The following is a 13,999-nucleotide window of genomic DNA, read 5'->3' on the forward strand; positions in this document are numbered from 1 at the left end:
CCTTCCCCTGGATCTCTAAACAGTGGACACTGAGGAAATGTGCCCCCATGGGCTATTTCCCCTTCCTTTTCACCAACCCCGACTAAGTCGGGTGAGGACCACAGTGTGTGTGTGGGGGTGTGGTGCAGGTGACAGCGGGGTTGTGCTGTGTGCTGGGCTCCTAGGGTTGCAGGGCCATAGCTCTTGGGTGAAGGTTGGTCCCTCCTCAGTAAGTGCCAGCTCTCATGGTGTGGCATTGTTGGGGCTGGGGGACCTGGGAGGGAGTCCTGGCCTTGGCCCTGAGCTGGCTGCGCTTGGCAGCTTCCTCAGTCCTTGGACAGCCATGGTGATGGCCACTGTCCAGGAGGACTTGAAATGATGGAGAGCTCCATCTATGCCCTGGCCAGGGTGGTGGCCTTTTCCATGGGCTGCTGAGCGTTGGAGATGTGGCTCTGAGAAAGGGGACGCTCATTTGACCTGACCTCAGGAGTTGGCTCAGGAGCCAGCGTGGCCTGCGGCTACCATGAGAGGGCCAGCGAGGTGACGGGGGTGGGGGGTGTGGGGGTGTGGGGGGGCTTGCTCTGTGTGAATGACGGGCCAAGGGAAACTCCAGAGCTCTGACTTGGGATCCTAGTGACGACAGCTGAACTTAGCCATCCTCCAGGCTCTCATCAGACACTTGCAGGAACAAACGCAAGGTGCAGAGGGTCGAGTGACACAGGATGCAGAGTGCTGGAGCCTCCACTCCAGTCCTAAGGTCACAGGCGCTCAGGTGCTGACTCAGTACTGCCATCTGGTGGATGGCAGGTGGAGTGACGGTGAGGGGCCAGGCTGCACCCCAGCTCTGACACCACTCAGGTGTGACCCCTTAGTGTGAGAGCATTGTTTTCCAGGTCCCTAGGCGCTAGTAATAGTGGCTGCCTGCTGGGTGCGGGGAGTGAATTACCCAGAGTCCTACGTTGAAGAGCTTGGGATAGAGTGGCTGCTCATCTGCATCAGGGTGGCAGTGGCAGCCTCAGGAAAGCCCCAGGGGTAAGCATGGATGCAAGGAGAACCTGGCTCTGGGAGGGCGGGGACATGGGACTTCAGCACAGCTCTTCTCCGTGGTACTTGCTACAGTTTGGGTCCTCAAAGTCCCCTGGAGTCCCATGTACTGAAGGCTTGGTTGCCAGTCTGGAGACCCAGGTGGGGGAGCCTGTGGGAGCCGGGGCTGCGTGGGCAGAAGGTAGGTCATGGGGGTAGCCCTCAAAGGAGATGTTGGACCTGAGCTCCTCCTGACTTTCCTTTGTGTTTCCTGCCTACCTTGAAGGGAACAAACCTCCTCTGTCACACGCTTCTGCCATGATGTCCTGTGTCACCAGAAGCCCAAAGCAACAGGTCCAAGTGACTGTGGACTGAAACCTCTGAAACCATGAGCCCAAATAAACCTTTCCTACTCATAAGTTGATTCCTCAGGTATTTTATCACAGCCATGGAAACTAACTGACACAGATCTTATCCTCAGTGGGACTGGAAACTGGCTTATGTTTCCCGCTTTGGACCTGAGGTGGCTCCACAGGATGGGCCCAGGCTTTTCATTCTGCACATAGATGCTTCTGCAAGATTTGTGCTACGCCCTTGTTTTCTGAATCTTGAAATCCTGGAGAGGCATCTGCACTGAAAGCGTGGACTCTAAGTCACAGCTGTGTGCTCCTGGAACAGGACTCTGATTCTTTCTGTCACAAATATGGAGCACGTATGGGACTTGTTAGAGCATGATGAAACCTCTTGGGGATGACAGAAATTTCTCCAAGCCCCTGAGTCGGCTCTCTTTGTGTCCTTCAGGCTTCACCCCTGGTGGCCCACCCTTGGGAAAGGTCAGCATCAGCACCATGAAAGTTGCCCTCACGGCTGCCATCTTTGCAGCTCTTGTAACTGCCACTGCAGGTGAGAGGACCGCAAGGCTTCTTTGAGGAAGAAGGCCCTTCATCTATTTGGCCTGGACCTTCTTGGTCTTTTGCTCAGGGGACCTCTCACACAGCCTCTGGTGTCAAAGTGTGGTCAGTGGAGAGCAGGGGACCTGTCCTTGTACCCTGCATTCCAAAGGGCCCCTCTGTGTCATCGATTAAGTTGGGGCTTCCTTTTGGGGATCAGTGGGGAAAAACTAATGGGTGTGTCTCCATCTCACAGTAGCAGGTGTGGAGGTACCCACGGGGCAGGGCCGCCAGCCCGTCTACATCCTCTACTGTGCCCAGAGTATGCTCTACCCATGTCTACTGAATTTTGACTGATGTTGGGTACTTTGTGTCTCCAGAATCCCTGAGTTGTATGCAGTGTAGCTCGTGGTCAGGAGCCTGTGCCAATGAGAACGCCACAGAGTGTACTTCAGGAGCTGACACCAGCTGCGTGAGTTCCTCGGCCAGCTTCTCTCTAGGTGAGCAGTGGGTCCGTCTGTGTGGCTCTCAGCTCTGGGGCTTGCTCGGGGCTGGAGCTGAAGAGGAAGAAGGAGGTCCCAGGTGGGGTTGGGTGAGCAGGGAGACAGGGTCGAGGTGGCTTCAGGGCAGGCAGCACGGGCTGAGCTGGGCAGCAGTCAGATGGGAACATGGGCCGAGCCAGCACAGATAAGCCTGCATATCACAGAGAGGCCACTGTGACGGGGACTCCCTCCAGGCCACAGCAGTGTGTGCTGAAGAGAGGCGATTAGTCACACAAGGAGGCAGACGGCTTGCCCCAGGTAAATGCAGCTCCTGCAACCCTTGGTTTCCTTCTCTTCTAACAAACACCCCTCCCTCAGGCCTTGCTCAGCAGGCACCTTGACTGTTGTTCCCCCCACAGAGCAATGGAGGACGGGAGAGCCCTCGCACCTGCCCCATGTCAGCAGCTGTCAGCCTCCCTGTGCCTTGCCACTGTATTCTGAAGTGTGTGCGTGTGTGTGACATGTGTCTCTGTGACCGTAAGCTATCTGTCACCTGCCATTTCCCTCATGAGTATCCCACTGTCCATCCCTGATAAGACTTATAAGGTATGATTGCTGTATCATAATCACACCAGGAGATTAGCTGTGATCCCTTAATCTCCTCTAACCCCGAGCCTGGTACACTTTCTCAGCTGTCTCAGAGATGCCATGTGCGGCGAGCTGGCGTTAGAACGAGGACCCCCAGCCCACACTGAGATCCTCCCTCAGACCTGTTCTGTGGGTCTTGCTTTATGACGCTCCCCTCAGTTTTGTTGGGTCCCCTTGGTTGTTGGGGGAAGGGCCTGCTCCCTGTGGCTAAGTGCTTAATTGTGAACAGTACTTAATTGTAATTAATCTAGATTCACCATCAGTCCTGCACGGAGCCAGGGCTGCCTTGTTGGACAGCTGTGGTCAGAGGCCGCTAGACTCAATTCAGGTTCTGAGCAGGGACACAGGCAGTGCTGTGGTGTCAGGGCCCCAAACTCACCACATCTGCTTCCTTGGCTTTATGGAGGTTGAGACTGACAGGTGGCCTGGGTTACCAGCACCCCCCATCTCCAGGCCTCTCTCAGCCTCTGCCTGTGTTCAGCTGGCCTCTCTGGGGCTCCTGGTCAGTCAGGGCAGTGCCTGAGGGGAGCCTCCAGACCTCCAGACGCACTGAGCTGGGGTAGCGGCTTGTGCTTCTGCAGTGGCTGTTGGGAGCTTCGCTGGAGCCTCTGGGCCCTGGTGACGGCTGTGCTTGCCTCTGTGCAGGAGAATTCCTCAGGCTGTACCAGGACATGTCCTGCTCAGGACAGAACTGCACGCAGGAGCTGGATCCCTTCACTGTCCACGTGGCTTCTGGGAAGCACGTCCACTTCGCCAGCCAGTGCTGCCAAGGACAGCCCTGCGGAAATGACAGTGATGACCTGGGTGTGTGCTGGCCTGGGCTGCTGCCCGCCTCCTACTCCTGCCCTCTGTGCCCACGCCCCTTCCCCTGGGTGGGGACCTCAAGTCCCAGCACTTCCTGCATCCCTTGGTGACGTTCCCTTCTGACGTACAACAATTACGTGAGGAACCAGTGTGACGAACTGGCCCTGCTACCATGCTGTCCCCCCTCAGTAAGGACAGGTGCTGGGAGCACCCTGATGTGCAAAGGGCAGTGGATATTCCTCGGTAGTTCTCAAACTCAGGGTCTCAGGTCTTCTGTGAAGAAGCTGAGGATCCCAGACTGCTTTTATTTATTTATATTTTATTTATTCACATATTTCTCTTAGAAGTCAAAGGTAAGAAAATACAGAAATCATGTACAATTCACTCAAAAAATAATTAGACAATGACACAATATGGTTTTAGGTAGAAATACTACATTTTACAAAACGAAACTGTTTTGCGGGTGGAGTGGTGTCCCTGGGTGTCCTGCAGAGCTCTTAGTTACTGGGGCAGCCGGCTTGGCCGTCTGCTCCAGCTGCTGCTCTGCTGCATCTCTCCCCCCATGGGCTCCGGAAACCCCGTGAGGCTCAGAGGTGCCCTCACAGTGGCCTGCATCTACAGACCCAGGACTCCCGGACCACAGTTTGAGCACTGCTGACCTAACCAAAGGCCTCCCTATGAAGAGATGAAATGTGGCTCCAGAGGTACAGTTCATGGCCACATCACAGAGTCAGTGAGCTCAGAGCAGGCCTGGTCTCCGTGCTTCCTTTCCCTCTTATCAGGATGATGAGTCAGGGCCTGCTCCTCTGTTCAGGGCGAGGCTTGACCTCAGACACCTGCTGCCAGGCTCAGTGCACTTGGCTAGTGTTGCTCTTGGTTGTCGGTGTCACCTTCTTCTTCTCAGTCTATCCCCTGGGTCCTGAAGCCGGTGGCCTGCCAGGGCAGGTGCGTGAGGGCATGGAGTGTGGACACTGCTGAGACCTGTGTCTGGGCCGGGTCCTGAGGCCAGGATCAGGGGCTTCTTATTCTCGTGTGGGTCCCTTCCCCCAGGGCAGGGACACTTTCCATGTGGTCACAGGTCCTTACTAATGGTTCTCACTCTGCCTAGTCCTTGCCCCAGATGACGGGTCCAGCAACACCATGTGCCCTGCTTGCTATGGACTCAACACGACTTCCTGCAGCGAGAAGACCCACAGGTGTAGTTGGGGACAGCAGTGTGTCCAGATAGAGGTGGACTTCACGAATGGTACGTCTAGGAGTCCAAGGTCCTTCATGGATTTGAGCTGAGAGCACATCAGGCCCTGGGTCACCATCCACACAGGGGCTGGGGGGTGGGATGCCTGACGGGGAGCCTTCTGGGGCACTGAGCCCTCTGTGGTTTCTGCCACCAGAGCCCAGAGCTCCTTCTCCTGTGCCCGCCTCAGGCCTGTCCTCCTGTGACTGTGGTCCAGCCAGGCTCATTAATGGCAGCAGGAAACTCCTCACATTGCTTCTCTTCCTGGTTGCCATTGGTCTGTGGTGTGGATGGGGCCACTTATCTTCCTCTAAAACCTGCACTTCTCCACTCCACTGTAGGGTGTCAGGGCACCAACACCTGAGTATAATTTGACTTCACTTTTTGCCAAATGTCATTTCTAATGCTTGACTGTGATCATGGATTTTTGGCTGGGGTCGAACACCAGACTTATCCTGAGTTTCTTTGTGCTTCTTGTTTCAAATAGAATTTACCTTTTAGAAAACGTTTAGTCACAGCAACATTGAGAGAAGACTGAGATTTCCCATCTACCCCACATGGCCCCCCACTGTCACCTTCCCACAAAGGGCATGCTCCTTACCAGGGATCAACTTGCATTAGCACGTCCTTGTTCCCAATGTCTATAGTGGACATCAGGAGTTTCTCTGAGTATGGACGATGCTGGGGTTTGAACAGGGGTGAATTGACATGTCCATGACCCCACTGCAGTGAGGACAGAGCATTTTCTCTATGTCCCTGGGTCCCAGCCCTGAGACCTCCATCCTTCCCTAGGAGACTATGGTGACTGCCGACCTCTGCTGTCCCTGAAGGTTTCCTTCCCTAGAATGTCCTGTGGCTGGCCACACAGCACGGGGCCTTCTCAGAAGGGCTTTGTTTTCATAGCAGGAGCATTTCAGGCTCTTTTGCTTTGTTTGGGGCTGCTGTTGGCCCCAGGGCCTCACATGTGCTGAAAACACACTCTGCATGGACCTGCAGCCCAGCCAAGGCTCTTTCCCCGCCCGTGACTGGGGGGATCTGTGCTGCTCTGTTGTAATTTTCCAGCTGGGTGTGGGCAGAGGCTGCAGGGGAAGAACTGTCCCACTGGGGCCCCCAGGGCGTGACTGAAGTCCAGGCCAGCCAGCGTGACAAGGCCCTTATGAACGGAGCTTTTCTTGCTTGCTTGTCCTGCTCAAGATCATGGTTTTTAAAACTCTAGAGTCTTCCTAGCTCATTTTAATACCCACTCCAGCACGATCCTCGCTGTAAAACAGCCATGGGTTGCTTTCCACACTGGCCTTGGAAGGTTCCCTACTTTTCAGAGAAAGTCAAGAGTCAGCCTTGCTCCCACGCTGTGGCCCTGCTCTGATAAGAAGCCCCTCCACTTCCCTGAGACCCTCCATCCTGAGAGCTGCTCTTCTCCCAGGGTGTGGAGTTGCAGGTGACGGATCAACAGGGCCACATCGTAATTGTTCAGTAAAAGGTAGCACTACTGTGGCCACATCTTATATGCAAATGTCCTCGACCTTATTTCTGGAATCTAAATCTCCAACATGGAAAAGCAGTGAGAGCCCTCAGGTTTAGCGTGGAGATGCCACAGTCTCCCTACATCCCTTCCATTGCCTTTTCCCTTTTTTTTTTTTCCTCAGGGAAACCTCAGGCAGGGAGAGTCAGATCCAGAGAAGGGGGGAGTGAAAGCAAACCCTGGAAGGGAGGGGAGCTCAGGGGACCTTGGGAGTCTGAGTCTGAGCTCTGGCCCTGATGTTGAGGCGGCTCAGGACAGCTCTCACAGCCTCAGGGTCCTCAGGGTGGGCGGAGGAGGGGTCTGGGCCCCTGAGGTTCACCATTCCTGTTCCCTTTCTCTTTCTGCCCTTGACTCTGACTCCTCCCTGCTGCGTGGGGCCAGGGACAGACCAGCTGCAGGTCGAAGCTGCCAGCAGCAGACAGGAGTCAAGAGCAGGGCAGATGAGGGGAGTGGAGGGGTGGTGGACCTGACCGTCCCTTTGCCTCACAGGCCTCGAAGTTCAGCACCTCCTGCTGAAAGGCTGTTCCGACATCAGTAACTCCACCTGTCAGCTCCTGGGCACTGCCAACCAGACAGTCAGGGGAATCATCTTCCGACAGGTCCAGTGTTCACAAGCCTCCTTAGTCCCCAACACCAGCGGCAGCTTCAAAGCCTCCCTCAGCTCCTGGGTCCTTGGTAGCCTCCTCCTGCTGGGGCTGCTGCTCTGAGGTCCTGGGCCTCTGCCTCACTTGGGGACATGCCCACCCTTCTGTTCTCCTCCCTCTTCCTTTAGCTTAAGTCATAGGGCCTCTGGGTAATGCCAAGGGCCACGTTGACCTCCATGATTAAAGCTTTAGTTTATCATCTGCCAAATCCGTCCTGACGCATTATGGGCTGGGGTTGGTTTGAGCACCACTTCCCGCCTCTGAGCTGGAAGCAGAGCTTGCTGTTGAAGTAGGTGCATGTTTGTCTCAGGACCTGGAGTGAAGTGGCACCCCCGTTTCTCCACAGAAAAGTCTTAACTGGGCCTCTCCAGAAATCTTCACCATGGCTGATTTTAGTAGTGTCAGCAAAAGAGTCTCTGCGAGAGTCCAATGTAGATAAACTTCCTATTTTCATGTCGCCCTGTTTACTTGGCCACTGGCCGAGAAGATACCAGCACTCCAGGTGCTATACTGGATAAGTTTTTCACAAACGTATCCAGTATAGTACTTTGAAGAAATGTGCAACAAGGCCTCTGGCCTTGAGCTGGGCTTCACAGAGATGTCTACATTTTTAAGATATGTTACCAACTGGGCTCCATGGTAACAGCTGGCAGGGGGAGGAAAGAAAGGGGAGGAGAAGTTCTCCCCTTCTCAGGTGTTGTCCTTGAAGAGTTAACTTGCCCAGAACAATGAAAGAAAAAGCTGCTTTTATGTGATCTTCTGCGGACTGTGAACTTCTGAGCCCCTCCCCTTACATGCTGGGTATAAAACTCTGAAACTCCCTGAACTCGGGGTTCAGGGGATTGACTGATTACAGCAAAAGCTGTGCCCTCTGAACCTGGCTGCAGCCAAATAAAACTGTTTCCTGCTGTCTTCGGTGCCTTGCCTCGTTTGTCCCTACAACAGGAGGATGTCCGTGCTCCTGGTCCATCGTGCTTCTGAGAAGTTGGTCCTTCATCTCTGCTGGCATCTTCCACTTGCTGCCTTGGGCCTCCCGTGTCCCACATGACACTGTCCCCATGCTCACAACTAGGTGCCCCTCTGATTCCCACAATGCCCCATGTTGACCCCAGAGATGACACAGTAGTTCCAACAGCTGACATCTGGCTCTTCCAGAACTGTCCAGGCTGTGGTCATCATGGGGGCCAAAAGAGGACTGCTGAAGACCAGAGCTGTCCCCTGGCCAAGCCTCCCCTGGTGGGGACATGATCAGGTGTTGACGCTCCCCGTCTGGCTCAGTGCCTGTACTCTTGTGCAGAACAAATGTGGCAACAGAACCCCAGTCCCTTTCCTCAGGGGACTTGCAGTCAACACAAGGATGTCAACTGTGTCAGAGACCCAGGGAGGAGAAGGCCCTGCAATCCAGGACATGACCGTGTTCAGGTTTAGAAAGTAAGGTGGCCTGGAGTGGCCTTGGGTGGAGCGTTGCTCTAATAAAGAGTTTAAATGTGCAGATCTGTGTAGGTCCCTACTGTCTGGATTGCTGACCACGCATCAGCAACAGAGTCCCCCCAAGGCCCTCTGATGGTGCTGCACCTCCACAAGCACGCTCACTCCCTTCTGCCTTTATTTTGAAATAATTTCCTACTTACTGGAAAGTCGCAAAAGCAGCACAGAGCTGCAGTCTCCCTGCCCGGGCTCCCCTGGAGTTCACTCTTAGGAACCAGAAACAGTTCCAGAAACTTGCACCAGGAGCGGGGCAGCAGGACATGGTGCTGTTGGCTGACAGGCTGCCTTTCTGAGTCAGCAGTTCTCCCTCCTGCCCTCTGTCTCCAGGCAGTGTGGAATGTGCCCTGGGCCTCAGTCCCCTGCCGAGAGCTGCCTGCTGGGATTGGCTGTTCTGAACCCTTGTAGGTGACAGCAGGTGGTGCCTGCTGCTGGGTGTTGGCTGTTTCCCCCTCACAGTGGTGTTCTTGAGATCCCTCCTGTTGGTACCTGTATCAGAGGCTCATCCATGGATTCCACCTCTCTGTATTGTGGTTTCTTTCTAACACATTTGTAACTTTCAACCAAGAGGCAGCACACTTGGTGCCTGGCAGAGTGGTACCCACCTGTAATCTGAGGCTCAGGAGGCTGAGGCCATAGGACTGCAAGTTTGAGGCCAGCCTCAGCAACATAGCAACACCCTATCTCAAAATGGAAAATAAAGGGTCAGTGGTGAAGCATCCCTGGGTTCAATCCCCAGTAAAAAATAAATAAATAAAAGAGTCAGCCCAGGTGGGTCTTTGCTGTTCTGTGTGGATTTCCTCTGGGGCAGCTCTGCTGGACATGGCAACTCAAGGTCAGCATCTGCATGTGGATCCTGTCTCCCTCTGTGCATATGAGGCCCCCACCCTGCTGCCTTTCCTGTGGCCAGTTGTCTGGTGCATCCTCAGGGCCACTGCCTGCCCAATGACTCCAGAGCACCCAGGTGACAGTGCCAGATGGAATGTTCTGCTGGAGCCCTCCTCTACGTGGCTTTGCCTGGTGCCTGGCACAGCAGCCTCTGGCTGAGCACTGAATCTCAGGCCGCTTCGCCATCTGCATTCCACCCCTAAACAGCTCCAGGCACTGCTGTGGCAGGTGGAGAGCAAGAGGAGCCGAGGCTGGAGGCCCACCTGAGCCTCCCCTGTAAATCTGAGTCCTTTCTGTGTGCTTGGAGGCCCGGGAGCTCTGGGGCTGATGGAGGGCACCCCACAGAGGGAGCCCTGCGTCTCAGGCTCTGCAGGCAGTGACACACAGCAGCATGAGAGGAAGCCCCTAACATGACACTGTCCAAGGGCCTGAGGCCAGGGGCCACCAAGGGGGAAGGAAGGTGAGGGCCTCCTGGGGTGGAGGGTGTCAGGAGGGGTAACCTGTTTAGGTGACAGTCACCAGTAGCAGGATGGGCTGCTCCTTAGGAGCTGTGGCCTGGAAACTACAAGGCCTTCCCAGTAGTCAACAGCTGCTGCTCGAGGTTCCTGAGGTAGGCTAACCAAGCCATCTCCAAGTAAAGGTTTGAGTTTGGTGATGGTGGCTTTGAGCTACTGGTCTCAGCCTGAGGGGAAGAAATGAACCAGCTGGGTCACACACAGAGGCCCTGTTGGCTGGTCTGGGGAACACCCTGCTCCCTGGGTGGTCCCATCTGGCCTGTGCCCAAGGAGACCCACAGGATGCAGCCTTCACCTCCTGCAGAGACATTTTGCTTCCAGGGCTGGTGAAGGTGGAGGAAGTAGGAACTGAGGAAGGAGATGGCAGGGCATGGAGGGCAGGCCCCTGGATTCTTGGTTTCGTGGGTAGTGAAGAGGACTTGGGGAAACTGCTGCAGGGAACCACAGCAGGAAGCAGGAGCTCTTCTGGGAGCCCTTGCAGTGCACTCCACCCATGGCCTCTGGAAGGGTTCTGCCTCTGTGGGCCTTAGCACCAGTTTGGGTCTCCTCAGTGGGTCGGTCTGCAGTGGGCACCTCGGGGCCAGCTGTGCAGAGGGAGCAGCAGCATCCCTGCCTCCTGCCCTGCCCTGTGTCCCCTGTCAGCCCACCTGGTGCTTTCCAAGGAGCACACGGGGCCTGCTGTGTGCTGTGTTGGACACCCCGATGCCAGCCTCACATTTCATCACGTCCCTCTGGTTGGGTCCTCATTGGCAGGATGGAGGTCAGGGCAGAACTCTCCTGAGGGCCTGTGTTGAGAACTGACAGGGTTAGTATGCAGAAGTATTTAGAATGCAGCGGTGCTCAATTAAGACTAGCTAAGGAGATTGTCATTGTTAACCTGCCAACTCCTTCTTCTCCCAAGTAAGGGCATTAAAGGTCACACTCCACTGTCCACTCCACCAATAGTCCTCTCAGGCCTCCTGCCCACCATGTCTCCTGCAGCCCATTCTGCACAGAGCAACCACAGCTGCCTACAACCCTGGTGGCCCCGGGCACACACACCTTCAAAACCTCCCAGAGGCTTGAAGTTGATTTGACAGCTCCTTCCGTGGTCCATGGGGTATTGCAGGGTGGCGGCAGGCCTGTCCTCGACCTCCCCCAGCACTCTGCCCCTGGGTGCCTTGCTCCTTGGCAGCTCCTGAGCTCACCGCATTCTCTGGTCCTCTGTGCCGGAAGTGCTCCGTACAAGGGTCTTCCCTGTGCCTGGTCCTCGAGGTCCTCACTCTTTGGATCCTGCAGGGTGTCTCAAATGCACTCTTTGCAAAGACCTTTTGGTCCCCCTCATTAATCCCTGAAACTGGGACTCTGGGCCTGCCCTGGGCGGCCTGAGTGGGGCTCCTATACGTGGGTGCTCTGTCTCTGGACCCACTGATGTCCAGAGGGACAAGTAGGGAGTCATGGACACCTGGGGAAGGAAAGTCCATCTTAGTGCCACCCGCAAGGTGAAGCACAGGCTTGAAACACTGGTGTCCAGGAGCCAGGCCCAGGCCTTGGGTGGACATTCTGGCTCACACCTGCAGGAAACCTCAGACACTGTTGCCACAGTGGAGCCTTCTCTTCAAATGTTTGTTGCTTTCTAAAATTGTGCATTATTTTAAAATATTTTAAATATAAGTTACTTTATTCAGGCATGTCTATGTTTTTAAACTTTACAATTGAATATTGAAAATTACAGGTAGAAAATAACGATCATGAACTCTCTTGACATTTTAGTGTCAGCCAGACACTTCTTCTCAGTTGGAACCCACGCAGTTCTGCATTGCCCTCTGATCCCGAGTGGCCTGGGCACCCCACCCCGCCATGAGCACCCCCACCAGCGCCTTCAGCCTTCCTTCCAGCCCAAAGTCTGCTCATCCCCCACTGTTGAGCATGAAGGCTGCCTCTGCAAAGGTAAGATGTCCTAAAGCCACGAGGCACAGGGGACTAACTCAAGAGGTGACCTGACCACTACCTACCTGAAGACTGTGGTCAAGGAAACCAGGGGTGCCCACCCATCCCAGCAGGCAGAGTTCCCCAGTTGATTCTGGAATTGCCCAGCCTGTCCTTTAAGGCACAGCCCTGCCCTGCCCAGGCAGGCTGGTTCCATGCATGGCTCCCAAGTCAGGATGCTCCTCCCCACTGGGTGGGGCTGCTTGTTTGGGTGCTGCCCTATTCACGAATCATTTCTGTACTCAGTTAAACCCTCTTAAAATTAATCTTTCTAGACTTTTGCATTTAATATGCCCACTCACTCTGCATGGGGGTTGCTAGTCCAGTGAAGTCTGACAGGCTGGTGGCGGAGTGTAGGGGAGGCACTTCTTGCCCTGGTGGCAGTAGATCCTAGGCATTGATGGGTGGCTTGGCCTTGGCTCACCCTGCCTGGGGAGGCACCACACAACCCCAGCTCAGGAGCCTCTAACCCTGAGAGGAGCCTCCCTCCACCTGGGATCCTGCTCTGTGGCTGAGCTCCACAGGCTGCAGGGCCTTGGGCCTCTGCCTGAGTCCCTGCTCTGGGTCACTTCCCCAGACCTCCTGTTGCCTGCGCTGTCAGGAGGGCCTGTCTTCTGAGCATGGCCATTACTTGGCTCCTGTGGCCCATCAGTGCCCTGGGTGACAGCTACTCAGAGCTATGAGAAAGAGCCATGCACCAGCTCTCTCTGGTGGGATGTTCCTTGGTAGATTCTCCAAATAGAACCACTTAGATACAACGCAGACATCTTTTGTTTATTTGTTTATTTGAGATTGTAGTTACACATCGTAGTTGGGTTCATTTTTACAAAGGCATACGTGAAATGAATTAGACTTCAATCACCATTTCCTGGCTTCCCCTATTCCCCCTCTTCTACTCTCTGATTGTCCTGTCACTTGTTTATTGATTGGTACTCTTACATGTATATAAAATTATAATTCCCTTCGGCCTAGTGATATAATGTGTTTTTGTTAAACTCACTCCATATTTCTTCCCATTCCCATTTCTCCTCCCTCCCTCTTATTCTCCAACTTTTATTCCCCTGATCTTTATATTTTTATAATATCTGACCCCCATCTTCTTTCCTTTATTTTTCTCTAGTTCCACATAGGAGAGAAATGATTTTTGAAGTCTGTCCCATTTCTTTTAGCATGACGGTCTCCATTTCCATTCATTTACTGGCAAATGTCATGATTTTCTTCTTCTTCATCGTGTATATGTACATGTTGTTCACCCCTTCATCTGTCAATGGGCATCTGGGTACAGTTCATAATTTGGCTACTGTGAATTATGTTACTATATACATTTTTAAGTGGCTTGATTGCTATAGTCTGCTGATTGTAGTTATTTTGATAAATACTAAGGAAAGGGATAGCTGGATAATATGCAGGTTCCATTCCAAGTCTTTTGAGAAATCTCCAAAGTGCTTTCCAGAGTGATTGTACTAATTTGCAGTCCCACCAAACAATATAAGAGTGTTCCTTTCCCATATATTCTTTCTAAAAATATTTATTCTGAAGTTTTTAGGTGCAAAAAATATGTTTATTTTACATTTATACTTGGTTCTGAGGATTGAACCCAGTACCTTGTGCATGCTACTTGAGCACTCTACCACTGAGCCACAACCCCAGCCCCTCCCCTGTATTCTCATAACAGTTACTATCATTTTTGTTGTTGATAATTGACATTAGACTGTAGCGAGATGAAATCTTAGTGTACTTTTGATTTGCATTTCCCAGATTGCTAGAGATGTTGAGTCTTTTTTGATATATTTTTTGGCCATTTGTGTTTCTTCTTTTGACAAATGTCTGTTTAGTTGTTTTGCCATTTATTGATCGAGTCATTGGCTTTTTTGGTGTTAAGGTTTTTGTGTTCTTTATGTATTATGGATATTATTC

The 13,999-nt window shown here is 53.4% G+C and overlaps 1 protein-coding gene across 1 annotated transcript; it reads left to right on the forward strand.

The window, feature by feature from the left end:
* Positions 1-1,017: 1,017 nt before the first annotated feature.
* Positions 1,018-8,138, forward strand: LOC139703648 (ly6/PLAUR domain-containing protein 8-like). The gene is made up of 6 exons (XM_071607125.1): positions 1,018-1,204; positions 1,804-1,905; positions 2,243-2,392; positions 3,668-3,826; positions 4,935-5,072; positions 7,072-8,138. Exons 1-6 carry the CDS (start codon positions 1,018-1,020, stop codon positions 7,287-7,289), a joined length of 954 nt encoding a protein of 317 aa, XP_071463226.1. The 3' UTR covers positions 7,290-8,138.
* Positions 8,139-13,999: the final 5,861 nt, after the last annotated feature.

Source organism: Marmota flaviventris (genome assembly GCF_047511675.1).
Source record: "Marmota flaviventris isolate mMarFla1 chromosome 5 unlocalized genomic scaffold, mMarFla1.hap1 SUPER_5_unloc_1, whole genome shotgun sequence".
NCBI lineage: Eukaryota > Metazoa > Chordata > Mammalia > Rodentia > Sciuridae > Marmota > Marmota flaviventris.

Coding starts and splice junctions, on each gene's coding strand:
- LOC139703648 (XM_071607125.1), top strand. CDS start 1,018: ATGGATGCAAGGAGAACCTGGCTCTGGGAGGGCGGGGACATGGGACTT. Junction 2,393..3,667: donor CTCGGCCAGCTTCTCTCTAG/GTGAGCAGTGGG, acceptor GCCTCTGTGCAG/GAGAATTCCTCAGGCTGTAC. Junction 5,073..7,071: donor AGAGGTGGACTTCACGAATG/GTACGTCTAGGA, acceptor TTTGCCTCACAG/GCCTCGAAGTTCAGCACCTC.